The sequence below is a fragment of the Oryctolagus cuniculus genome, chromosome 13, assembly GCF_964237555.1.
Source record: "Oryctolagus cuniculus chromosome 13, mOryCun1.1, whole genome shotgun sequence".
In the NCBI taxonomy this organism is placed as follows: Eukaryota; Metazoa; Chordata; class Mammalia; order Lagomorpha; family Leporidae; genus Oryctolagus; species Oryctolagus cuniculus.
The window spans coordinates 78,598,757-78,625,438 of record NC_091444.1 but is presented as its reverse complement, the minus strand read 5'-3'; the positions used below and the strand labels follow the sequence as shown (position 1 = coordinate 78,625,438).

Here is a 26,682-nt window from a genome sequence, read left to right as displayed (position 1 = left end):
ACTAGCAAATGAAAGATTTTTTTTCTCTCTCTCTCTTTCTCTTTCATCTCTCATTCTCTTTCTGTAACTCAGCCTTTCAAATAAATAAAAAAATAAATCTTTTAAAAATGGTTTAACTGCATTTAAGGAAAAAGTCAATAGAAAGTAAAAGCAACCAAACTAAGGGAGAAAATATCTGTACATATTATTGAACTTAAGGGTTAATATTTAGAATATTACAAAAGACTTCTACATAGCAACAAAACAGCAAAAAGCCAGAGAAAATTTATTTTAAATACAGAACTGAATAGCTGTTTACCAAAGATGGCATACAATTGGCCAACGGCAATCATAGGCTGATTTCTTTTGGTTCAGGTAAATGTCCAAGAGTAGGATAGCTGGATCATATGGTAGGTCTATATTCAGATTTATGAGATATCTCCAAACTGTCTGCCACATTGTCTGTACCAGTTTATATTCCCACTTCAGAGCCAGGGTACCTTTTCCCCCACATACTTGCCAGTATTTGTCATTTCTTGTTTTCTGTTTGAGAGCCATTCTAACTGGAGTGAGGAGAAATCTTATTGTGGTTTCGATTTGCATATCCTTGATAGCTACTGATTCTCAGCACTTTCTCAAGTGTCTGTTGGCCATTAGAATTTTCTCTTCTATTTGAAAAATGCCTGTTAAAGCCATTGCCCATTTCTTAACTGGGTTGTTTGTTTTGTTGTTGTTGAGTTTCTTGAGCTCTTTATAGATTTTTGATGTTAACCTTTCATCAGTTGCATTGTTTTTGAACATTTCTCCCATTCTATCCATTGTCTCTTTACTGTGCTGTGTGTTTCTTTTGCAGTGCAGAAGCTTGTCAACTTAACATAATCCCATTTGTCAATGTTGGCTTTGACTGCCTGTGCTTCAGGGGTCTTATCCAAGAAGTCTTTTCCTATACCAATGTTTTGCAGAATTTCCTAATGTTCTATAGCAATTTGATGTTATCAGTTTTAGATTTAGGTGTTTTACGCATTTTGAGGGGATTTCTGTTTAAGTTATAATTTTTGGGTCTAATTTCATACAGCAGCATGTGAGATCCAGTTTCCCCAGCACCAATTGTTAAAGAGACTGTAATTGATCCAGGGGTTGATTTTATCTCCTTTTTCAAAGATAAATTGGTTGTAGATGGTTGGATTGATTTCTGGAGTCTATTCTGCTCCAATCATCTTCAAGTCTGTATTTGTATCAGTACAAGGCTGTTTTGATTAGAACTGCCTAGTAGTTTGTCTTGAAATCAGGTATTGTGTTGTCTCCAGCTTTGTTTCTGTTGTGAAAGATTGCTTTAGCTGTTCGGGGTCTCTCGTAATTCCATATGAATTTTACCATCTTTTTTGATAGGCAAAGAATTTCCTAAGTATATTGATTAGGATTGCATTGAATCTGTAAATTGCTTTTGGTGGTATGGACATTTTGATGATGTTGATTATTCCAAACCTTCATCATGGAAGATTTTTCAGTTTCTTATTATCTTCTTCTATTTCTTTCTTTAGTATTTTTTAATTTGCATCATAGAGATCATTGACATCTTGGATAAATTTATCCCATGACACTTAATACTTATTGGATCTATTGTGAATGGGATGGATCTTAAAAATTCTTTCTCAGCAATGGCTGTCTGTGTACACAAAGGCAATTGATTTTTGTATGTTGATTTTTATTCTACCACTTTACCAAACTCTTTTATGACTTTTAATAGTCTCTCAGTGCAGTCTTTTGGATACCCTATATATGGAATCATGTTGATATCAAATAGGGACAGTTTCATTTCCTCCTTTCCAATTTGTATCCCTTGATTTCTTTTTCATGCCTAATGGTTTCTGGTAAAAATTCCAGTACTATATTAAATAGCAATGGTGAGATTTGCATCCTTGTCTGGTTCTGGATCTTACTGGGGATGCCTCCAGCTTCTCCCCATTCAATAGGATGCTAGCCATGGGTTTGTCATAAATTTCTTGATTGTGTTGAGGAATATTCCTTCTATATCCAATTTGCTTAAGGTTTTCAGCATCAAAGTATGTTGTATTTTATCAGATGATTTCTCTGCATCTATTGGAATAATCATGTGGTTTTTGTTCTTCAGTTTGTCAATGTGATGTATCACATTGAACGATCTGTGAAATGTTGAACCATCCCTGAATACAAGGGATAAATCCCACTTTACCAGGGAGAATCATCTTTCTGATGCGTTGTTGAATTTAATTAGCTAACATTTTGTGAGGATATTTTGCACCTATATTCTCAAGGATATTGGTCTATAGTTCTCTTTCTCTGTTTTCTTCTGCAACTTTAAGTGAAAAGATCAGCAGATATCCATTAGGTCCATTTGGTCCATAGTGTCAATTAGTTCTGTTGCTTCTTTATTTTCTGTCTAGTTGATCTGTCGATTAATGAAAGTGTGGTGTTGAATTTTCCTAATGCAGTTCTCTTCAGAGGATATGAAAGCTCTAGCTGGCCTGAATAGAAATCTTCCCTATGCTTCTGATAATATGTAAGTGATATTATAAAATGCATTGCCTCTATTTATTTCCTGAAAAGGAATGTAGAATTGGTATTAGGGTCATTCTCCAAATATCTGTATATAGGCAATGTGGGTATCACCATTGTAGCCCAAATAAAAGTGTGCAAAATATGCAGACTTCATCTTCTCCCAAACTTCCCCAATAATTCTCTGATTGAATGCATCATAACAACCAAGTGATCCTGGGTAGAAAAATTTTGTTTATTACAAAAATTGGAATTATTCACCTCCTTGAAATTTATAAATATGTAAATTTGAGTCCATGTTTTATAAATGATTATTTTTATTGTTAAACTTGTTATTCAAAATAGTGTTGAACTGTTGAGAGTTTGGAGAAAAGGTTATACTGTCCAATAATGTGAATTGGTTTCTATACATGTAAATAGTCTTAATGATCTCCCTCTTTTAGCCACAATTGTATTTTTAAGCAACTAAATCTTTAACAAGGAAGTTTTACCTACTTATTTACACAAATCAGTACTAATTTTATAGTTCCTGAAAGTCTACTCATTTTCTTAGGCAAAGAAATCAGATGAGTGAGTATTACCACAACAAAGTAAAATTTATTTGGTGATGATTTAGGTACATTGCCACTATTGGAATCATAAGGAAAACAAATTCACTAACACTTATATGGCTTTGGATAATGTCAGCAGTACTCAATGGCCCCTAAGTGTTGGTAATATTCATTTCAAAGTAACTTCAGGAATAGATCAAAACAAGCCTTATTTGAAATAGTACTTTGTTTTGTAAAGTAGCTTTTATTTTCAGTATAACCCTGATAACATAACTAGTCTATTAAGGATATATATCTAATTTATAAGTATAGGAAGTAGAATATATGTGAAACTATTAAAAGTATAAAATTCTGTAACTTGGAACACGCAAAGGAAAATCTTGGCCACTCCATATAGAATTGTCCTTTAGATCCTTGCAACTTAATGTTTTAATTATGTGAAGTCTCTCCCTTTCTTTTAACTGGGTGTTGGTTAAGGATACAAACCTTGCATTTATCTGGAGAAATGTTGAACTAAGAGGGTCAGCAGAAATACTTGGTTATGATTTTATGAAATATGGTGATCTCATTGCAGAGAGGGAAAGCTTAGGGAAAATTAAAGCCAAACAATGCAAATGAGAGAGAACTAATAGCCAACAAAAGATCTCTACTTGCCTTTTGCACTCTGTTATATAATTTCTGCAAAATCATTCTATAAATGAGGTTAATGTTTTATTAGCATAAAGGAAATGAGCCATACAGTAGATATACACTGCAAAAATACAGGGAGAGTTGCAAGCGATGAATAACTCCTACTATCTTTAATGATTTTAATAAGTCATCATTTTATCACATTGTTTTCTGTAGTTATAAAACATAGGGATGTAAAAACTGTAGAGGAAACCTTGGACATTGACCTCTATTTTATCAATGACATTCTTTCCTTTTCCTAATCTTATATACTATGTTTTATGTGTGTGCTAATAATTATTAGTGAGCTAATAATTAAAACATTAATAAGAAGAATATGATATTGCTAGAAGTAACTTTTACTCCTTGATTTATTTTACAGTGTTAAACACAGGCTATGTCTGTTTCTTTGGCCAAAAAAAGATAGAATAAATTTATATTTTCATTGGGAATTTGATGTAAGACAACATTTGGTATTGTGTTGCATTATTGAAAGATGTAGCTAAGTGGGAAGAATATGTTTGGATTTTATATTATGCATATTCTCTATGAGTTCAAGGCCAAGGGAAGTATTTTGAAAAATTTAAATGATTAAATATATTCATGATAAAGTCATGCTCATGGATCTTGTCAGGATGTTAAACCCAGAAAGAAAACAAACTTATCAACTTTAATGGTAAGTACAAAGAAATTACTCTTTTAGTGTTCTAACAATGTGGCCACTGCATTCAGATTATCAATTTTTCTCATTTTAGTTTTGCTTAACACTCAAATTACTCATATTTTGATGAATATTAACATGGAGGCCTTTTTGAGAACTCCTACTGCAAGATCCTGCATGAGGATTGTGAAGCACGAGATATCTCAGATGACTGGACAACTCTCTTCCTGTTCATCTATGCTGCTTATCAACTCACCCTCAGCTAGATCTATGTCCATGGGGATAAGGCCATGAGAGTAAATTTTTGTCACTTACTGAAAATAAAATAATATTGCCTTTTTTTTGTATTTTTTTTATTTATTTAATGAATATAAGTTTCCAAAGTACGAATAATGGATTACAATGGCTTCCCCCCCATACCATCCCTCCCACCCACAACCCTCCCCTTTCCCACTCCCTCTCCCCTTCCATTCACATCAAGATTCATTTTCGATTATCTTAATATACAGAAGATCAGCTTAGTATACATTAAGTAAGGATTTCAACAGTTTGCTCCCACACAGAAACATAAAGTGAAAAATAATAGATGATTTGTTTTTAATGATGATGAAATCAGATCAGACCTATTGTCATGTTTAATCCCAGTGAGAGTCAAGTTGGGAGTTGATAGTTTCTTTCTTTCTTTTTTTTTTTTTTTTTTTTTTTTTTTTTTTTTTTTTTTTTACAGAGGATCAGTTTAGTATGCATTAAGTAAAGATTTCAACAGTTTGCACCCCCATAGAAACACAAAGTGAAATATATTGTTTGAGTACTCGTTATAGCATTAAATCTCAATGCACAGCACATTAAGGACAGAGATCCTACATGAGGAGTAAGTGCACAGTGACTCCTGTTGTTGACTTTAGCAATTGACACTCCTATCTATGGCATCAGTAATCTCCCTATGCTCCAGTCATGAGTTTCCAAGGCTATGGAAGCCCTCTGAGTTCTCCGATTCTTACCTTGTTTAGACAAGGTCATAGTCAAAGTGGAGGTTCTCTCCTCCCTTCAGAGAAAGGTACCTCCTTCTTTGAAGACCTGTTCTTTCCACTGGGATCTCACTCACAGAGATCTTTTGCCAGAATGTCTTGGCTTTCCATGCCTGAAATACTCAGCATAGCCCTGACTGTTAATGAACAACTGAATACATTATCCCTCTTAGTAGTTTTTTTGTCTGTTCTACTTAATATGACTGGTTTAATTCTGTAATTAATACACAGTTATTCTTAAGTGTTGAAATTTAACTGAAATGTGATCCCTGTTAAACATAAGAGTAGGAATAAGAGAGGGAAGAGATGTATAATTTGGGACATGCTCAAGCTGACTTGCCCCATATGGTAGAGTTAGAAACATACCAGGGGACTCCAATTTAATCCCATCAAGGTGGCATGTACCAATGCCATCTCACTAGTCCAAGTGATCAATTTCAGTTCACAATTGATCATAATGAAAGGACTAAGAGTCAAAGGGAGCACATAAGCAAGTCTAGTACCTGCTAACACTAACCGATAGAATAAATAAAGGGGAGAGTGATCCAACATGGGAAGTGAGATACTCAGCAGACTCATAGAATGGCAGATGTCCTAAATAGCACTCTGGCCTCAGAATCAGCCCTAAAGGCATTCGGATCTGGCTGAATAATATTGCCTTTTAAAGATTCTCACCGATCACTGACTCTCATACTTGCGTGGTTTGTTTCATTCTGATTTCTTAGTCCCTCAAACTGATTTGCCTAGATAGTTGGAGACCTGTGATGAGAGATGATAGCAGGTAGTCCGTGGGTGTAGCTGGGAATGACGTGGGAAGAAGTGTCAGCCTGCAGGGAAGTTAGCAACGATTTCTCAGTCATTATTTCTCCTGTGCTTCCAAGAATAAAGAAACTCACTTTGTAGGGCCAGATGGTCAGGCAATACTGCAAAGATGACCAATAGTGTAGGGGATCCCTTGCAGTTTATGGATTACAGCTGCAGACAGGTATTTGGTATCTTTGGGGGAGGGTTAGTCTCAGGGGTTGGGGGGTTAATGGAATTCAGCCAGGAAGAGTGATAAGGTGTCAGGTATTATGTGGGAGATTGAGGAAGAGGAATTTGAGCGTGCTGCCTGGGAATTCTTGGTAAGTCTTTTGATATAATATCTTCAGATAAAAAGTACCTTATATATATTTTTTGAAGAGGCAGATCTGAGGCTTAGGCACTTACTTTATTTGTTCTCTGGAGAAAGCTTAAATTCCTGAATATGGAGGGGGATAGAAAATCAATGAATCAACCTAATGATACCATATCTTGGATATCAACTCCATATTTCTCAAATACTGTTTTTAGGAAGTAAGATACATATTAATTAATTATATCTGAATGTTTAAAGTGCCTTAACACAAAACAAGCAAACCAAAAACTATACAGCACAAAAAACCCAAACAGCCATTACCTATCAGTGTCATGTAAAATATTACAATACTAAATTATATATAGAATTTTCCAGATTGTCCAAATTTTAAGAAGTTATGTATAATATAGCATAATACTATGAGATTTGTTCACTTATTGGAACATCTTTTACAGGGATGTAGAGTTACTGTGAGTAATTTTTAATAACACAAATATAATCAGAAAGTCATGGAAGAAACACAAACACTTCAAAGAAGTTTCCTCAAAAGTTTAGACAATGCCATGGACTGCTGGGCAAGAAATCAGCATCTAACAGTTGTTCATGAGCTAAATATGCCTTCAGATATTTAAGACTTCAGCTATTTTTGTTCTTTGGAGACTTTTTTCCTAACAAATAGTATCATACTCTTTTCCTTAGGAATCTGAAAGAGTAACTTGAGGATCAGATGGCTCAGTGCTGATTTAAACCACGCTGTTTTGGAAGAACTAACACTAATTCTAAAACTTATGTAAATGGACACACTTTAATTCTAAGCCGGAAAAGGATAGAAGAAAAAAAAAGTGGCAGATGAATTGCACTCATCTATTTAGATGACAAATTTATATACAAACAATCCTCAACAAAGCAGTAGCAAATCAAATTAATAAGAACACATTAAAAAGATTATTCACCCTGATGAATGGATATTTGCTCCTGGGATGCAGAGGTGACTCAACAAATGCAAATCAGTAAGTATAAAAATCATGTAAACAGAATAAAGGCTAAAATTTTATTATCATTTCAAAATTATAAAGTATTTTTAAAGTATAATATCAATTCATAATAAAATTGAACTATTCAACAATATAAGAAGCATACCACAACACAGTAAACACATGACAAGGACACAGTAAAATGTAATAACCAATGGGAAAATCCAGATGTATTTCACTAACATCTGGAACCAGAGAAGGATGTCTACTTTTAGTAGTCATATTCAACACAGTCCTAAATGTTGAGCCTATTAGTATGAAAGAATAAATCTAAAAATTCATAAGGAAACACAAAAGATGACTAATGCGCAAAGCAATCTTAAGTAATGGAAGCCAAGCCAGAGGTATCAGAATGGCAGGTTTTAAGACATTCTGTAGAGCTATTGTAACCCAAACAGCACGGGACTGGCATAAAAATAGACAAATCAGGAAAAAAAAAAAAGCTTCTCTTTGACCAAGGTGCAAAAGCACTTCCCAGAGAAAGCACAGTATCATCAACAGATGGTATTGGGAATTTCTACATGAAGAAGTCGGAAACCAGAGGCCTACCTCACATCCTATATAAACAGTAATCCAGAATGCATCAAGTATATAAATGTAGAACCTAAAACTATGATACACATAATGAAAACACATTAAAAATACTATAGGATGTTGTAATAGGCAAAACATTTTTTTGAAATTCTCAAAACCACAGGCAACAAAAGCAAAAATCGATACAAGGACTACAAAAACTAAAAAACTCACAAACAATGAAATATTTATTAGTTGCTGAAATCTTATCTGAAGTTGTACCTATGAAATTTGCATTCATTAAATAAAAGCTTTTAAAAAAGGAAAAAAGAGAAATAATTACAACCTGTACATCAATGAAGTATTAATATGGAAAATATATAAATTCAGAAAATTCAACAACTACACAAGAAACAATCAAGTTAAGAAATAGGCAAATGATCTAAAAAGACATTTTCCTTATTTTTTTAGAGTTCCCTTTTCCCCAAAACCTCATCAGCATTTGTTGCTTTCAGATTTGGGGATGATAATCATTCTAACTGGAGTGAGGTGATACCTCATTGTGATTTTTAATTGTCTTTCCTGAAGGCTAATGATCCTGAGCATTTTTTCATGTGTTTGTTGTCGATTTCTGCTCCCATTTTGAAAAAGGCCTATTAACATCCTTTGAACACTTCTTACTTGGATTGTTTATTTTATTGTTTTCTGAATTTCTTGTGTACCTCTTATATTTTATATATTAAGCCTTTCTTAGATATATAGTTTGCAAATATTTTCTCCCGTTTGGCTCTTTTTAAAGATTTATTTTATTTATTTGAAAGACAGAGTTACAGAGAGAGGCAGAGAGAGAGAGAGAGAGGTCTTCCATCCGCTGCTTCACCCCCCAGAGGGCCGCGATGGCCATAGCGGCACCAATCCAACAGCAGGAGCCCAGAACTTCTTCTGCGCTGATCTGAAGCCAGGAGCCAGGAGTCTCTTCCGAGTCTCCCATGTGGGTGCAGGGGCCCAAGGATTTGGGCCATCTGCTTACTGCTCTCCCAGGCCATAGCAGAGAGCTAGATCAGAAGAGGAGCAGCTGGGACGAGAACCAGTGCCCATATGGGATGCCGGTGCTTCAGGCCAGGGCTTTAACCCACTGTGCCACAGCGTTCCCCCCCCCACCCCATTTTGTTTATTTTCTCTTCACTTTCCTTATTGTTTCCTTTGCTGTGTAGATGATTCTTAGCTTGTTTAATCCCGATAGTCTGTTGTTACTTTTATTGCATGTGCTTTTGATGTCCTCCCCAAGAAATCTTTCCCTTGGTCAATGTCCTGCAGTGTTCCTCAAGTAACTTGATGGTTTCAGGTCTTGAAGTTTATGTCTTTGAATCAATGTGGATTGATTTAAAAAATTTATTTACTTATTTGAAAGGTAGAGTTGCCAATGGAGGGAGAGATCGTCCATCTGCTGGTTCAGTCCCCAAAGGCCACAACAGTCAGGCTTCAGTCAGGCAAAGCTAGGAGCTTGGAACTCTGTTCAAGTCTCTCACTTGGCTACAGAGTAAGAAGGACTTGGGCCATCTTCCTCTGCTTTCGCAGGAGAATTAGCAGGGAGCCGGATCTTACATGGAACTTGATGCCAAGGTGGGTTGCCAGCATTGCAGGGAGAGGCTTAACCCATTGAGCCACACTGCAGGCCCCATGAGTTGATTGTCATATAAAGTAAAAAGTAGGGGTCTTGTTTCAAATTTTGGCACATGGAAATGGAGTTTTCCAGACACCATTTGTTGAACAGACAGTACTTGCCACATGGGATGATTTTAGCTCACTTGTCAAAGATTAGCTGGTTGTGGAAACATGGGTTAATTTCTGCTTTTTTTTTTTTTTTTTTTTTTTTTGCCCATCAGTCTACAAGCCTATTTTTATGTCAGCACCAGGCAGTTTTCATTAACATAGTACTGTTGTATGCCTTGAAATCTGGTGTTCTGATGCCTCTGACTTTAGTTGTATTATTTAATATTGCTTTGGCTATTCAGGGTCTATTGTGTTCCCTCAAGAAATCTATGATTGCTTGTTCATTTCTGTGATGAATGTCCTTGGCATTTTTGCTGAGATTGAAATGAATCTGTAAATTATTTTGGACACATTGATGATATATCCATTCTTCCAAATCCTGAACATGAAATTGTTTTTTCCATTTTTTGTGTCTTCTATTTTTATTAATGTTATGAGTTTTCATTCTAGAAATACTTCACATCCTTCATTAAATCTATCCCAATGTATTTAACATTTGTGTAATTATTTGAATCGGACTTATGTTTTACCTTCTTGCTCAGCCAGAATATTGTTTTTAGATAAGAATGCTATTGAATTCTGTGTGCTGCTTTTTTTATTCTGAGACTTTGCTGAATGCTGTTATGTTTTCTGTTAGTCTCTTAGTCAAAACTTTTGGTTCTCCAATATAAAGACTCATGTCATGTAGAAACAGGCATAATTTCATTTCATCCTTTTAAATTTGTATCCCTTTGTTTTCTTTTCTTGCCCTTACTGCTCTGGCTAAAAATTCCAGAACAATACTGAATGGTAGCAGGCATCTTCGTCTTATCCTAGATCTTAGCGGACGTGCTTTCAGCTTTTCTCCATTTAATATTTTATAGCTGTGGGTTTTTGATATATTGTCTTTATTGTGCTGAAGGATTTTTCTTCAATTGCAAATTCAGTAAAGGATTTTTTTAATTCGTGAGAGGTGTTGTATTTTATCATATGCTCTCTTGACATCTATTGAGCTAATCATCTTCATTTTGTTGACATGATATATCACATTACAGATGAATGCATGTTGAACCATCCCTGCAGCCCTGGGATAAATCCCAGTTAGTAAAGATGGATGATCTTTTGAATGTGTTGTTGGATTTAATTTTCTAGTAATTTTTGAGGATTTCTACACACTAATAAGGAGTCTTGGTTTATAGTTCTTGTTTCTGTGGTTGTTGTATTTTTATGTGATTTTGGAAGTAAGGTAATGCTGTCCTCATAGAATGAGTTTGGAAGGGATCCCTCCCTTTAAATTATTTTGAATAGTTTGAGAGGAATTGGTATTAGTTCTTCTTTAAAAGTTTCGTAGAATTCAGCAGTGAAGCCATACAGTCCTGAGTGATTTTGTTGTTGTTGGGATGTTCTTTATTACTGATTCGATCTCAGCCTTGGTTATTCATCTATTCAAGTATTCTGTGTTCCCATGGAACAATTTGGGTAAATTACATGTGTTTGAAATCTATTTAGTTCTCCTAAATTTTATAATTCATTTTCACATAGTTGTTCACAATAATTCCTAATGGCTCTTGGTATTTCTGTGGTATCATCTTTAATATTTTCCATTGCATCAATGAGTTTATGTTTAGGCCTTTCCACTTTTCAGAGATAGTTTCTAGGTTTTGCTTTATTTGTATAACTTTTTAAATTTATATGTATAGAGAAAACAGATTTCATAGATATGATTCCACAAATTCAATGATACTTTCCTCTCTACCTGTGCCCCTCCCTCTCACCTTCTTTATTTCTTTCCTTTTCTTTCTCTTAATTTTTGTTATGGAATATTTTCAATTTACTTCATAATCACAGGCTCAACACTACTCTAAAGAAATAGCTCCACCAGTAAAAGGTAGAGAGATCACTGCTCCCAGTGCTCAGTACTACTCCCCACTATGCTGGCAGGGTTGCAGTACCTTCTTACTTCTTTTTTTTCCCCTCCACCTCAAGATGGCATTTCTGGCTAGGAAAATGGTGACTTAGGCTCTGAGACTGCCAACCCTTGAGGCTCAGTGGCACTTCTGCCTTCTCTCTCCTTTGGTTTAGTGAGTTCCCACATTGTCCAATTACTACAATACTGGCTCCGTAACTTTCCTCTTATAAAAGTGGGTTGATGTGTGAATAGCTCTACAAATTGTTGTCTCTGGGATACAATCACTGGAGCCATGATCTTTCAACCACTTCCTCAGCTTTAACATCTGATCTTTCATTGAGGGTCAGTGTTTGAAAAGTTGCTCAATAATCACTTTTTAAAGTTCAGCCTGTGTGTGTTTATGTGTGGGGTGTAACAGAGGATCATATTCGAAAGGATGTAATCATGACAAAAATAAAATATAGTAAGTAAATAGATTTTGAAGGTTTGAAGTCTAATAAATTCAAAACATTTGAATATGACATTTTATAATACATTACAATAATAAGAGTTCCTAAAGAGAAAATGTTTATGAATTTAGTAGTTTTATTTAATCATTGACAAAATTGCCATTCTTGTCAAATGGTGGATTAGTAGTCAGATTCTTTGTAAATTGGAATATATGTAATATTTCTTTAAGTTGACTCCTCCCACTATCGTAGAGCTTGGCAAGAGGAGCCAAAGGCGATGGATCTCAAACATCAGTGTGTGGCACTAAATGATGGTCACTTCTTTCCTGTACTTGGATTTGGCACCTACGCACCTCCAGAGGTAAGCTGAGTTGCTGTGTGATTGACGAACAAAAGAAGACCTGTGTTGTGAAGTTACCCAGGCTGTGTTGACTCAGCAGATTTCACTTTGTTTTTCATTTCACGAGGCTGGAACTAGTGTATAGAGAAGACTGAAGTTGTTCACAGTTTGTTCTGCCTGATGTTTCCTGTGGAGCCTTGTTCATAATCCTGGAAACTGATTTTGATTGCTGTTTCAGTCTATTTTTCACTGAGAAATAAAATAGTAAAGAGAAAAAAAAATCAATGCTCAATGAGGTTGCTTGTTAGGGCGTCTGCTGGGTACTTGTTTGCAGCTGGAGTAGTTTCTCCACTTTGCTCTATAATGCAAGAAATGTTTCTTCCTTCCAATATGCAATGATTCAGAGATTTCTTTTGTTGTGACTAAGAAAGAAACGCATAGAACACGAAGAGAATATAGTGCTGTTCTACTGTTGGTTGACTTTCTGTACCAAGCAATATTTACTGGACATGGCCAAAGTAGATTTTCTCATATATTACCGTTACCCTCACTTTTGAGAAACTTAGAAAACAGAATATCCTGTTAAGAGAAAATGGGAACCTAACAAGAGCAACACTGAATTTTTTATTCTTGTTGACAAAAGTTGGAGTTAAAGGAAAATGGTGTAAGATCCTATCAAATAAAAGTGAGCCCTACGGAGGGAGCTTTGCATAATGATATTGTCCTCATTACATAACTGTATGATATGGGACAGTTTACCTCAAATTTGAATTTTTTCTCTTGTATAACTTAAGGAAATCACAGAGGAGTATTCCGAAGACATGTGCCGGGACTTTGTTACTTTTCGGATTGATGTGGCATGAAGGAAAAGTATACCAGATAAAGGTTCAGCACTGAGTTCACTCACGCCTAGGTGCAGTAGAGGCATGCTACCAGACGAGGACAGTAGAATCTAGGATTTGGTTCCTTAGTTCATTGATGGAAACCAGCCTTTCAAATTCTCAAATAAATATAAAGTGTTCCATTGACATATGTATCTTTTAACAAATACTTTCAATTTTTTATCCAATTTTGAAAAGCCAATAATTTAAGATTTTGTTTTATGTATAGTTTGTCAAAAAGAATTGGCCTTTTTTTAATGGGTGACAGTAATGTTAATTATCCCTAACGTAATACAGTTAATTTCTCATGTGAAAATACATACTCCCTGAGTATAAACTTTAGGTGGGATGGCAGTGGGCAGAAAAACTGGCTCTGTAAAAAAGATTAACATGCTATCCTGCTGTCCATTGAACTCTGTATCTACAATCTTAGCCATGAGGGAACTGACATTTTTCTGTGTTCTTAACTTTTAGGATGTTGGCAGTAGCTAAACTGCATGTTCAGACAACTGAGGGTCTGAGTCACTGCTTTTCATTAAGGGACTGGAACATATGTGAGGCCTAGGAGAAGGGATGTATGTAACCAAATTCAAATGAAAACCTTAGCATGGAGACTCTAAATAATCACCTTTCATTACAGATATGCTTTCAAATGTTTTGTCATTCAGCTCTGACAGAATTGAGTGTGTCCTGTTTATTTCATTGGGAGAGGACTCAAGAAAGCTGGCACTGCATTTCTTCCATGTTTTATTTCATTCGGTTTTCACCTGTGTTAACTTTCCTTTATGAACTCATGATATAAATAACAGCCATGATAGTAACTTTTGCTGTGTCCTTTGAATCCTCCCATAAAATATTAAAACTGGCATAGTTCCTGAGAAATTTTGCCAGCAGTGATTAACATAGTTGCCTGGTGTGGGGAGGTTCCTCAGCTATTTATTTTTTGCTGATAACTAAGGGAGATCCAGGCAAATTGTAATGTATTGATCCACTAAAAATGCAGATTTATTTAAGACATGAGAAAAAAATTGATTATTGTGAAGATCACCGATGATGCCTGTACTAATTCTAATCATTTGGTCTGTAGATAATACTTTTGACTGCTTCTCTAGGTTCCTAAGAGTAAGGCTGAGGAGGCCACCAAAATAGCTATAGATACTGGATATCGCCATATTGATGCAGCTTACCTGTACCAAAATGAAGTGGAAGTAGGTTTGGCCATCAGAAGCAAGATTGCAGACGGTACTGTGAAGAGAGAAGATATATTCTACACTTCAAAGGTACAGCGTGCTTGATGTGTTGGGGTGTAAATTAATGAAAAGTGATGTGTGCGAAGGATAATTACATTATTTTGCCAGTGATTGTTCATGAATTGTCCTTATTGGCACACTTTAACCATGCATTTTATTTTTATTAGTTTTCACATTTATTCCCTTTCTTTCTTTTTTTAAATGAATTGGTCCTTTATGCATTTTTTTATTTATTATACAGGCAGAGTTACAGTGTGAGAGAGAGACAGAGAGAAAGGTCTTCCCTCCATTGGTTCACTCCCCAAATGGCCGACACAGCCAGCGCTGCACTGATCCGAATCCAGGAGCCAGGTGCCTCCTACTGGTCTCCCATGCGGGTACAGGGGCCCCAGCACTTGGGCCATCCTCCACTGCCCTCCTGGGCCACAGCAGAGAGCTGGACTGGAAGAGGACCAACCAAGACCAGAACCTGGCGCCTACATAGGATGCTGGCACTGCACACGGAGGACCAGCCATGTGAGCCACGGCACCGGCCCTCACATTTATTTTCTTTAATATTTAAAAGCTTTGATATTTAGCCTTATTCACCTTCATATGTAGATAGATATATATACACATGTATACTAATTTTTCTTAAAATCAGGGGAAAATTATCACAAATTGTGAAATTCATGACAATGATCATAGAGTAATGAAATAAGGATGTACTGTCCTATGGATGGGAGGGAAGACAATGTTTTTCAAAGAATTTTAGGGCATTCACACAATTTTTATAATTGCTCCGTATATATTAACTTCCACAAATAAGAGAAAATGTGATATTTTTCTTTTTGTGTCTGGCTAATTGCACTTAACAAAATGATCTTCTGTTTCATCAGTCTTATTGCTGATGTCAGGATTCCATTCTTTTTTATGGTTAAGTTATATTTCATCATTTATATACACCCATTTCTTTCCTCCAGTCATAAATTTATAGATATCTTATCTTTGTTGTTGTGAATTGGATGCTATAAACATGGGAGTGTGGATATCTCTTTCATATACCTTTATTTTAATGAATACCCAGAAGTGAGATAACTGGGTCATATGTGGATCCATTTTTATTTTTTTGAGAAATTTCCACACTCATTTCCATTATGGTTGTATTAATTTCATTGTCACAAACAGTGTATTAGAGTACCATTTTAGTACAACCTCACCATCATTTGTTATTATTATTATTATTATTATTTTGAAAATAGCCAGACTCTTAGTGCAGTCTTTTAGTTCTCCTATGTATAAACTCATATGATCTGCCAAAAGGGAAAATGTGCCTTTTTCTGTTCCAGCTTACATCCCCTGTGTTTCTTTTTTGTGCATAATGGCTTTGGCTAAATCTTCTAGAACTTTATAGCATATAAGTGGTGAGAGTGGACATTCTTATTTGGTTCCCGATCTTAGTAAATGCCTTCAGGTTTTCCCCATTCAGTATGATCTTGACTTTGGGATTGCCATACATTGCCTTTATTATTTTTTTTTTTTTCTGAGAGATGCTCCTTCTATATCACCATGTTTAAAGGATTTTTCTCCTGAACTGATGTTGCATTTTATCAAATGCTTTCTCTGCATCTTTTGAGATAGTCATATGTTTTGTTTCCTTCATTTTGTTGACATACTGTGTTCTGTTTATCGATTTGAGTATATTGATCCATCCCCACATACAATATACTCCAATTGGTCGGAGTAGCTCATCTTTTTTTATGTATTGTTGGATTCAATTTGCTGCTATTTTTTAGAATATTTCTACATCTCAGCTCATGAGGAATATAGATCTAAGTTTTTTCGTCATTGTTTTTCTCTGGTTTTGGAATTAAGGTAATGTTGGCTTTATCCAATGAATTTAGAAGGGTTACCTTACCTTCATTATTCTGAATAGTTTGAGAACAATTGATAGTAGTTCTTGTTAAAAGTTTCGTAGAATTCAGGAGTGAAGTCATTGGGTTCTGGATTTTTCTTTTTTGGGAAACTTGTTAATTGATGTCTTGGACATCAATTTTGGTCAATTTTATGTCCAGAAATATGTCCATTTCTTCTAGATTTTCCAATTTCTTGCATATAGTTGCTCAGAATTATTCTTAATGATTCTTTGTATTTCTGAGGTATCACATGTAATATCTTCTGTTTCTTCTCTAATTTTATTGATTTGTGTTTCTTCCTTTTTTGGTTAGAATCAATAATGGTATATCAATTTTTAAATTTTTTTCCAGAAAAACTGCTCTTCATTTCATTGATCATCTTAATTGTTTTTAACTTCTATATTATCTCTTCTCTAATTTTTGATATTTCTTTTTTCTACTAATTTTGGTTTTGTTTTTCCAGATCCATTAGGTACATTATTAGATTATTTGTTGGAGACATTTCCATTTTTTTAATGTAGGCACTTAATTTTGTAAACATTCTTCTTAATATTGCTTTAGCTGTATGCCATAGGTTTTGATATGTTGTGCTTTCATTTTTCATTTTCAGTAGTATCAAGGAAGATTTTAATGTCCTTTTTGACTGCTATAACCCAGTGTTCCTTAGGAGCTTGTTGTTCAATCTCCACCTGTTTGCATAATTTCCAAAGTGTCTTTCTTTGTTAATTTCCAACTTTATTTCTTGCTGTCATTAATGATACATGATGGAGGGTCCAGGTTGTGGTGAAGCTGGTGTGGGTGCCAGTTCATGTCCAGCTTGCTTCAGTTCTGATCCAGCTCCTTGTTATTGGCCTGGAAAAGCACTAGATGATGGCCTATGTACTTGGGCCCCTGCCACATATGTAGGAGTCAAAGATAAAGCTCCTGCTTTAACCTGGCCCAGTCCTAACTGTTGTGACTGTTTTGGTGTTAACAAGAGGTTGGAAGATTGATCTTTGTATTTAAATCTGATCTTCAAATATAAAATATATCTTAAAAACAAAGATACATAATGCACATCTAATCTGACACTCAAACTAGTTGTACATCAACTGATGATTTGATAAAGGGAATGTGGCATATGTAATACAATGGGATATTAACCTTAAAAAAATGAAATCCTCACATTTGCAATAAAATGAATGGAAGTGGAAATTATTATGATAAGTGAGTTAGCAAGTCTCAGAAAGGCGAATATCACAGGCTTTCACTTATTTTGGAAGTTAGTATGGAGTATAAAAATTATATGGCTGTCATCACTTGCTAGTTATAAATAGTGCTTCACTGAATCATAACATATACAAGACAATGTACCTTTCTTTCATGATGTTATTATTATAATCACAAATCTCTCATGTTGTGGTACTGATATCTTTGTTTTCAAGAAAATTAGAGTTAAATATGAAAATTCAAAATAAAATATACAAGATATGATTGCATTTTTTTAAAAAGACCTTTTTTATACCCTACAATATTATCATCTATCATAGAGAATGTTCCATGCACTGTGGAAAATAATATCTTTCTGCAGCTGTAGGATGGAATGTTCTGTGGATTTGTAATAGGTTCATCTGGTATACAGTTCAGAATAGCTCTGTTTTTTGTTGATGTATAATCCATTTGAGCTGTCCAGTGATGTATGTTGTGTGTTAATGATCCTGAATACTATTGTTCTGAATCTTTTGTATTTCTTTAGATGCATAAAACTGGATGTCCTAACTTTAGGTGCATATACATCGCCAATACTCATATCTTCTTGATGAATAGATCACTTGATCATTCCACAATGGCCTTCTTTGTCTCTTTTAGCAGTTTTTCCCTTACAGTCTATTTTGTCCGATGTAAGTATAGATACTCCTGCTTTATTTGATTTTTCCAACTTTATCTTTTTCTATCCTTTCTCTTTCAGTCGTGGTGTCGTTAGTGGTGAAGTGTGTTTCTTGCATGCAGCATAAAGTTCAGTATTGCTTTCTTATTCATTCAGTTAGTCTGTATGTTTTAATGGGGAATTTTGTTATCCATTTACTTTCAAGATTATTATTGATAAATAATTACTTGATCTTGCCTTTTTTCCATAAAAATTCAATTTGTTTTGAATATCCTTTGTACTTTCACTAGTAGTTTTTCAAACTTCACATTGTGTTATGCTGCTGATTGTCTGTCTCTGCTTTATATGTGGTGCAGTCTTAATTATCAATCATAATGCTGGGTGGGTAGTTGTAAATCTTTTTAACCATTTCTTGTCTTGGAAGGTCATTATTTCACCTTTATTTATGAATGAGCTTCTCATGGTAAAGTATTGTGGATTGGCTACTTTTCTCTTTCAGAACTTGGACTGTATCTCTCCATTTTGTACTGTCCTGTGGAGTTTATGTTGAGAAACCTGTCAGCTTCATGGAATGTATTTTAAAAGCAATTAAAAAAGAGGCTGTTCTCTTACAAATTTTAGGATCTTCTTTTTTCAAAGTTTGACTAAAATGTGCCATGGTGAGACTCTTTTCTGGTCATGCCTATTTGGGATTCTATGAGCTTCTTATATTTGGGTGTGTATATCTTTCTATAAGTGGGGAAGTTTCTGGCTTTTATTTCATTGACTAGATGCTCTTGACCATTCATTTTTGTGTTATTCCACATTTTTCTAAAATTCATGTTCTGAGTAGCTTAATGATATTCCAGAGGTCTCAGACATTATTTTCATTGTTTTAATTATTTTCTTTACCTGGCTTGGTATGTGTTGTTTGAAAAGACCTGTCTTCTAGGTCATTTGTTCTTTCCTCTCTCTTATCTGTTGTTAAGATTTTTTCATTTAGTTTTTAAATTTATTTTATTGAGTTCTTCATTTCTAATATTTCTGTTTGATTCATTTCCAATACCTCTAGCTCTTTACCTTGTCAATTCTGTTCAATATGATCTATACAATGGTTATTATCATTACTTAATAAAGTATGTATCTCTGGTATAATCACTCTAGATTATTATATTTATGAGTAATATCCAAAATGTGATGGAGGTTTTACAGATAGGTCGGGACAAATAAAATCCAAAAAGAAGGGATCTTGTCCTTCAGTGTTCATTACTTTTGAACTAGTAAAAAAAAGTCTTAATACTAAATGAAGGAAACCAAGTAATTTGACTTAGATATTCATTGTGCACAACTTCCACTGTTTAATCCCTGCAGCTTTGGTCAATAAAGTTAGCAGTCAATCATGAAACCTCAGTGGGAAGATGGATTTGTTCCAGATTAATTCCTTGGAGGATCATCAGATGCATTCATTGCTGAAAGTGATGTGGAAGGAACCCTATATGGGAAAGAACTCCATGAAGACATCTAATTGGTAGTAAATAAAGACAGGTTGAATGTTAAATAGGTGGTAAAGGTTTGTTTGGTGTTTAGCTACCTGAATTCTTCCTTTTTGTATCTTTTCTTTCAGGTGTTTTGAACAGAGACCTAATAAAGGAAAAAAAAACTGAAAACTATGAATATAATCTGGGGAAGAGGGAGGAAGTTAGCCATTTATGTTGATAGTGTTGTGGTCCATAACAACATTCAGAAAATTTTAGTAGAACTTAAGCTTATCTATCCCTGAGCCCATTTTAGTCCTGCATCTCCTCTCTTTTTTTGCCACCAGGTCAGCTGTTTAACCGCATCTAGTCTGTGCCTGGTTCCATGTTTTAATTAGCATCTAACAACCTACGATCAGAGAGTAAAGACCTTTAACTGGAAAATATGGTTTATAATTCAGATAATGACGCAGCACTCTGATTTTCAAGTAACAATATTATGAAATTAATATGACTTTCAATATTATTTTTACTCTAAAATTATTTATTTTAAGTTTCAAACATTTAAGATATTTGATAATGCAGATTCCATATTTTCCTACCCAAATGTAAATTGGTGGCATTTTTATGTGTCTAATGTTAATAGGTACTTTGTAATATGTCATAATACCTATGTGCAGTATTTTGCTGATCCTTTTGATACAATGGGGTAATAATTATTATTCATCTACACAGACCTCAGGAATAATTCCTATGATGAATATACGATGCCATATAATTATAGTTTCATAATAGGGTTAAAATTGGTTAAAATTTTTTCTTTACATCATTTAACATTGGTCCATATAATAACTTTTCATTGTTTTTTCAAATATCTTTGAAAGTACAACAAAATTATAATTCACAAATAGAAATGTGTCATATTTCAAAAGCTGGGTTTTTTTTCCTAGAATGGTTGGCACTCTTTTCTTCCTGTGTTATCTAAACAGATTTTATCAGATATTCTGTTTTTCTCAGATTGTTGTCTTATAATAATGGATCACCTGTTTCCTTAACTTTCTATAAATAAGATATGTTTGAGTGCTTTTTTATATTGATTACATATTTTTCAGAAAATATTTCATTGCAATTAACAATAATCAAGGGATAATAATCAACAGAGATGAGTAGTAGATGTATGAGTAGTAGTAGTATGATTAGTAGATGACTAGTCATGAATGATTTTTGTCTTAACTGGTGATTACACTCGTGTTTGTAAATAATTATTTGCATTTTACCTACATTTTTTGCTTTTCTTACTTGATATTTGCACCTTAAATCTGCTTAAACTATAATCATTCCTAGAAGACAGAGGTAACTTTAATACCTTCCCTTTAATGAGAAAAAAGTTAATGGAGTAATCACAGTCATTGGGGGCAAATTTTTATATTCCCTCTCTTTCTCTCCCCCCCCCCCTTTTTTTTTTTTTTTTGACAGGCAGAGTGGACAGTGAGAGACAGAGAGAAAGGTCTTTCTTTTTGCCGTTGGTTCACCCTCCAATGGCCGCCACGGCCGGCGCAGCACGCTGATCCGATGGCAGGAGCCAGGTGCTTATCCTGGTCTCCCATGGGGTGCAGGGCCCAAGCACCTGGGCCATCCTCCACTGCACTCCCTGGCCACAGCAGAGGGCTGGCCTGGAAGAGGGGCAACCGGGACAGAATCCGGCGCCCCGACCGGGACTAGAACCCGGTGTGCCGGCGCCGCAAGGCGGAGGATTAGCCTAGTGAGCTGCGGCGCTCACCCTCTCCCCCTTTTTATATACTGATAACTATGGACTCAGAGATTTTTACTATATGTGTCAGAATTATTTTTATTCTTTAGATCCTGAAATCTACCCAAATGTTATCAGTGACATTCCAACAATACTGATTTGTTAGTCCATCAGAGATGCCCTAATGAGACTTTGAAAAATGTTTGCTTTTTGGCATATTCAATGCCAAGGCTCAACAAATGATCCTTATCCCAAAAAAGACGATTGCTTGTCATAGAAACAGTTTTTTAGCCCCCAAGATCTGGGCACGTAAGTGCTTTTCAGCAATGCAATTTTTTTTCACATTTCCACAAAACAAATTATTAAATGTATTGATTTAAAAATTCTTAATTGGGGGCCAGCTTTGTGGTACAGCATGTTAAGCCCCAGCTAGTGACACCTGTATCCCATATTGGAGTGCTGGTGAAATTACTGGCAGTACCATTTCCAATCCAGCTCCCTGCTAGTATGCCTGGAAAAGTACTAGATGCCTAGTACAAAATCCAACATGGGCCTTTCCCCCATTTAGGAGACCCAGATGGAGTTTTTGGCTCCAGGCTTCAGCATGGCTCACTAAATGTTGTGGTCATTTCGGGCAGTGAACCAGCAGTTGAATGATTTCTCTCTCTCTCTCTCTCTCTCTGTTTCTCTTTATTTATTTATTTATTTATTTATTTATTTTTTTCTGACAGGCAGAGTGGACAGTGAGAGAGAGAGACGAGAGAAAGGTCTTCCTTTTGCCGTTGGTTCACCCTCCAATGGCCGCCGTGGCCTGCGCGCTGCGGCCGGTGCACCGCGCTGATCCAATGGCAGGAGCCAGAAGCCAGGTGCTTTTCCTGGTCTCCCATGGGGTGCAGGGCCCAAGCACCTGGGCCATCCTCCACTGCACTCCCTGGCCACAGCAGAGAGCTGGCCTGGAAGAGGGGCAACCGGGACAGAATCCGGCACCCCAACCGGGACTAGAACCCGGTGTGCCGGTGCCGCTAGGCGGAGGATTAGCCTAGTGAGCTGCGGCCCCAGCCTCTCTCTCTGTTTCTCACTCTCTCTCCATCTATCACTACCTCTATCTTTCTATATCTCTACCTTTCTAATAAAATAAATAGATAAATATTTAAACATAATAAAAAATTCTTATGTAGTGATATTTCCAGTTTAAATTTCATGTTGCATTATTAAGTTCAACTACATTTACCTTTTTTTTTTAAAGAGTCAATTATGACTCAGGGTTTTTTTGACAGGCAGAGAGGACGGTAAGAGAGAGACAGAGAGAAAGGTCTTCCTTTTCCATTGGTTCACCCTCCAATGGCCGCTGCCACCGGCGTGCTGCGTCCAGCACCCAACGCTGATCCGAAGCCAGGAGTCAGGTGCTTCTCCTGGTCTCCCATGCGGGTGCAGGGCCCAAGCACTTGGGCCATCCTCCACTGCCTTCCCGGGCCACAGCAAAGAGCTGGACTGGAAGAGGAGCAACCAGGACAGAATCCAGCGCCCCGACTGGGACTAGAAACTGGTGTGCTGGCGCTGCAGGCGGAAGATTGTCCTAGTGAGCCACGGCGCCGGCCTCAACTACATTTACTTTTAAAATTTTCTTTTTCATTAATATTAACCTTTGATTTAGTCATACGTTTCTATTTGTGTATCACAGGTGGAATGTCATCCCTATCTCAACCAGAGCAAACTGCTGGAATTCTGCAAGTCAAAAGACATTGTTCTGGTTGCCTACAGTGCTCTGGGATCACAAAGAGATCCTAAATGGTAAGAGAAAAACAGACAAGTTTATCTAAAATATCATTATTGATGAAACATTATTAGTTTTGCAGAGTTAACTATCAACTGGCTCAACGAGAGGGTGGAATTTGCATTTCAAGCAGGGTCTCAGATGCAAGGACCACATTTGAGAAATACTTATCTGGAATGGGTTCCCTGATCTGTATTTTTGAAGCCTCTGATAGTCTGAAAACTTAGCCTCAGGAGTGCAGCATTTCTACCTTTCCTTCCAGGGTGGACCAGAACTCTCCAGTTCTCTTGGAAGATCCAGTCGTTTGTGACTTGGCAAAAAAGCACAAGCGAACTCCAGCCCAGATTGTTCTCTGGTACCAACTGCAGCGTGGGGTTGTGGTCCTGGCCAAGAGTTTCACTGAAAAGCAGATCAAAGAGAACATGCAGGTGATGGACATGTGGGGCTGTAGGCATCATGGATCCTACACAGTATCTTTCACTGTGTGCTTCTTAGCAAGATGTCAAGACATCTTTAGGCCAAGTCTATTTCTCTGGCTTTGATGATGCATTTGAGATTTGTATATATTTCTGACACATCAGGGCTAAGAAGAATTAATTAATGGTAAACAGAAAGCAGAGAATAGTGTTTCAGCATTACATTGGGAAAACACTCTGCAGTCTATTGCAAAGAGACATCTTGTCTTCCTTTGCTGAAATTAGGGCATTGGATTAGGTGATTTTTGATTTATAAATTATCATTTTATTTTGCAGTTCTCAAAATTCTTATCATTTAATACACTCATATTTTAGTAAGATTTTCCTGTCTTGTGAAGCAGATATTCAAGTCTTTGTTTAAATCGATCATGTATTTATTTTCAACTAAGACACTCTTATTTTACCATTAGCTATTGCATTTATAAAACAAACACCTTTTACATAAAAGATTGTGAAATCATTTTTTTGTCTAACAATATTATGGTTTGTAAATTAACAAGGGCTCACCCTGAATGCATCCAAGTTGTGTTGTATGTTGGGCTCTCTCCTGTACTTGCAAACAAATAATCTTATGCATTTTTCAATGAGGCAGCTGTTTTCCAGGACTTCTTTTTTTAAATGTATTTATTTATTTGAAAGACAGAGTTATAGGAAGGTAGTGTTGTGCAGTTTCAATATATCAAGTAATGCTTTTAGATTGTTGTCACTATTTATTATTTATTCCCTTTTTAATTTCTATTGTTCTTGACACTTTACTTATTATTTCAATGAAATACTAACAAAAAGAGAAAATATGCTAAACCAGCGCTTATTGATTGCTGTTTTGTTTGAAATCTTGATACGTTGGTAAACATTTCAGGATTTTTTCAGATTGACAGTATAAAAATAATACAAATTTCTACTCTTTAACAGGTTTTCAAATTTCAGTTGTCTTCAGAGGACATGAAAGGTCTAGATGGTCTGAATAAAAATCTTCGATATGCTAATACTGAATTGTAAGTGGTTTTGCTAAAGGCATTGCCTTCATTTATTTCCTGAAGTGGAATGTAGGATAGGTATTAGCTTCTATTCTCCAACTTGCACTGTGGGGATCCCTCGTGTAAACTAATTAAATGTCTGCAAAATGATGGCTACTGCCTCTTTCCCAATCCTTCTCAATTCATATCAGATTGAAGGTATTTCCAAAAATCTGTGGTCATAGGCAGAAATCTTTTTTAATTAGCATATTGGTTTATTTCATAAGGCATGAATATTTGTCTTCAGAGAATTTACAGACTTATATTTGAATAAATCACAACATGCAATTCACATCCTAATTTTTACAAATCATTGAAATGTGTTTGGTATATTTTCAGTTCAAAATTGTCTGGAATCTTCGAGAATTTGAAAAACCTTAGCTTACAATGTTCATCATGTGAATTGTCTCCTATTTTTGGTAGTAGACTCTGTGACCTCATTCTCTTCCTTTAAATTGTTTATTTAGCAACTTAAATAATTAAAGAAAGTAGTTTCATCTATACTTTTAAAGGAAATAAGTACTATTTTCAGAGGTCTTGAAAGTTTATTTATTAACGTGCTTTCTTGGGAAAGAAAAGAGATGAATGAGTGTTACCATAATGAAGTAAAATTTATTTGGTGGTGAATTTCAATACACCACCATTAACGATGGAATCATAAGAAAAAGTAATCCAATGGCACTCCAATGGCTTTGGGTATTGCTGTGACAAATACTCAATGGTCCATAAGTATTCGTGATATTCATTAAAAAGATTACTTCAGGAATGGATGAAAACAAACTTTATTTGAGACAGTACTTTGTTTTTAGAATACTCTTGGTGACACTCCTGGTCTATAAAGTGGACATATTTTCCTAATAATAAGTATAGACAGTAATATGTATCTAATACATATGTGATATTATTTTTAAAGATTTATGTATTTATTTGAAAGAGTTGCACAGAGAGAAGGAGAGGCAGAGAGAGAGGTCTTCCACATATGTGATATTATTTTTAAAAAAGTACAAAAAATCAACTTGAGACTTCCATAGGCAGAAATACTTATCCCTCCATATGGAATTGTCTCTGATATACTTGCAAATTAATGTTTTTGTAGTTTGAAATCTCTCCCAGTCTTTTCATTGTGTTTGATAAGGATTCAAACACTGCATTTATCTTGAGGGAGTTTGGGACAATAGAAACACTTAGTTATGATTTTTCTGAAGTATGGTGATCTTGATGGAGAAAATTAAGTCTTAAAGCTAGATTGAAATACAAAGAATGAGAATGGATTCAAAGCACATGAGGGAAAGAATTTACAACAAAAAATAGATTTTTTTTTTTTTTTTTTTTTGGACAGGCAGAGTTAGTGAGAGAGAGAGACAGAGAGAAAGGTCTTCCTTCTGTTGGTTCACCCCCCAAATGGCTGCCATGGCCAGAGTCCTGCACTGATCTGAAGCCAGGAGTCAGGTGCTTCTCCTGGTCTCCCATGCGGGTGCAGGGCCCAAGCTTTTGGCCATCCTCCACTGCCTTCCTGGGCCACAGCAGAGAGCTGGACTGGAAGAGGAATAACCGGCAAACCAGCACAGAACTGGTGCCCCAACCGGGACTAGAACCCAGAGTGCTGGCGCCGCAGGCGGAATAGCCTAGTGAACCACAGCACCGGCCCAAACAATAGATCTTTACTAACATTTTGTGCTCTAAGGTTATAGAATCTAAGCAAAAATACACTATAAATCAGGATAACATGTCCTCCTGTTGCTTATGCGATTTTTAATTTATGGTAGAAATAATTGTGAAAAT

The 26,682-nt window shown here is 35.7% G+C and overlaps 2 protein-coding genes across 2 annotated transcripts in view; both read left to right on the top strand.

The window, feature by feature from the left end:
- The window catches only part of PGER4 (prostaglandin-E(2) 9-reductase-like), a gene marked incomplete at its 3' end in the record, with an annotated part of 144,885 nt that overhangs the window by 39,022 nt on the left and 79,181 nt on the right, over window positions 1-26,682 (top strand).
- Window positions 12,454-26,682, top strand: part of LOC103345168 (aldo-keto reductase family 1 member C3-like) — a 226,041-nt gene continuing 211,812 nt past the window's right edge. Inside the window, exons 1-6 of the mRNA XM_070054991.1 lie at window positions 12,454-12,558; window positions 14,531-14,698; window positions 14,910-15,140; window positions 23,289-23,425; window positions 23,671-23,836; window positions 24,797-24,879. Of these exons, the coding sequence (XP_069911092.1) occupies window positions 12,475-12,558; window positions 14,531-14,698; window positions 14,910-15,140; window positions 23,289-23,425; window positions 23,671-23,836; window positions 24,797-24,879 (869 nt within the window). The 5' untranslated portion in view covers window positions 12,454-12,474. The remainder of the gene's footprint in view (window positions 12,559-14,530; window positions 14,699-14,909; window positions 15,141-23,288; window positions 23,426-23,670; window positions 23,837-24,796; window positions 24,880-26,682) is intronic.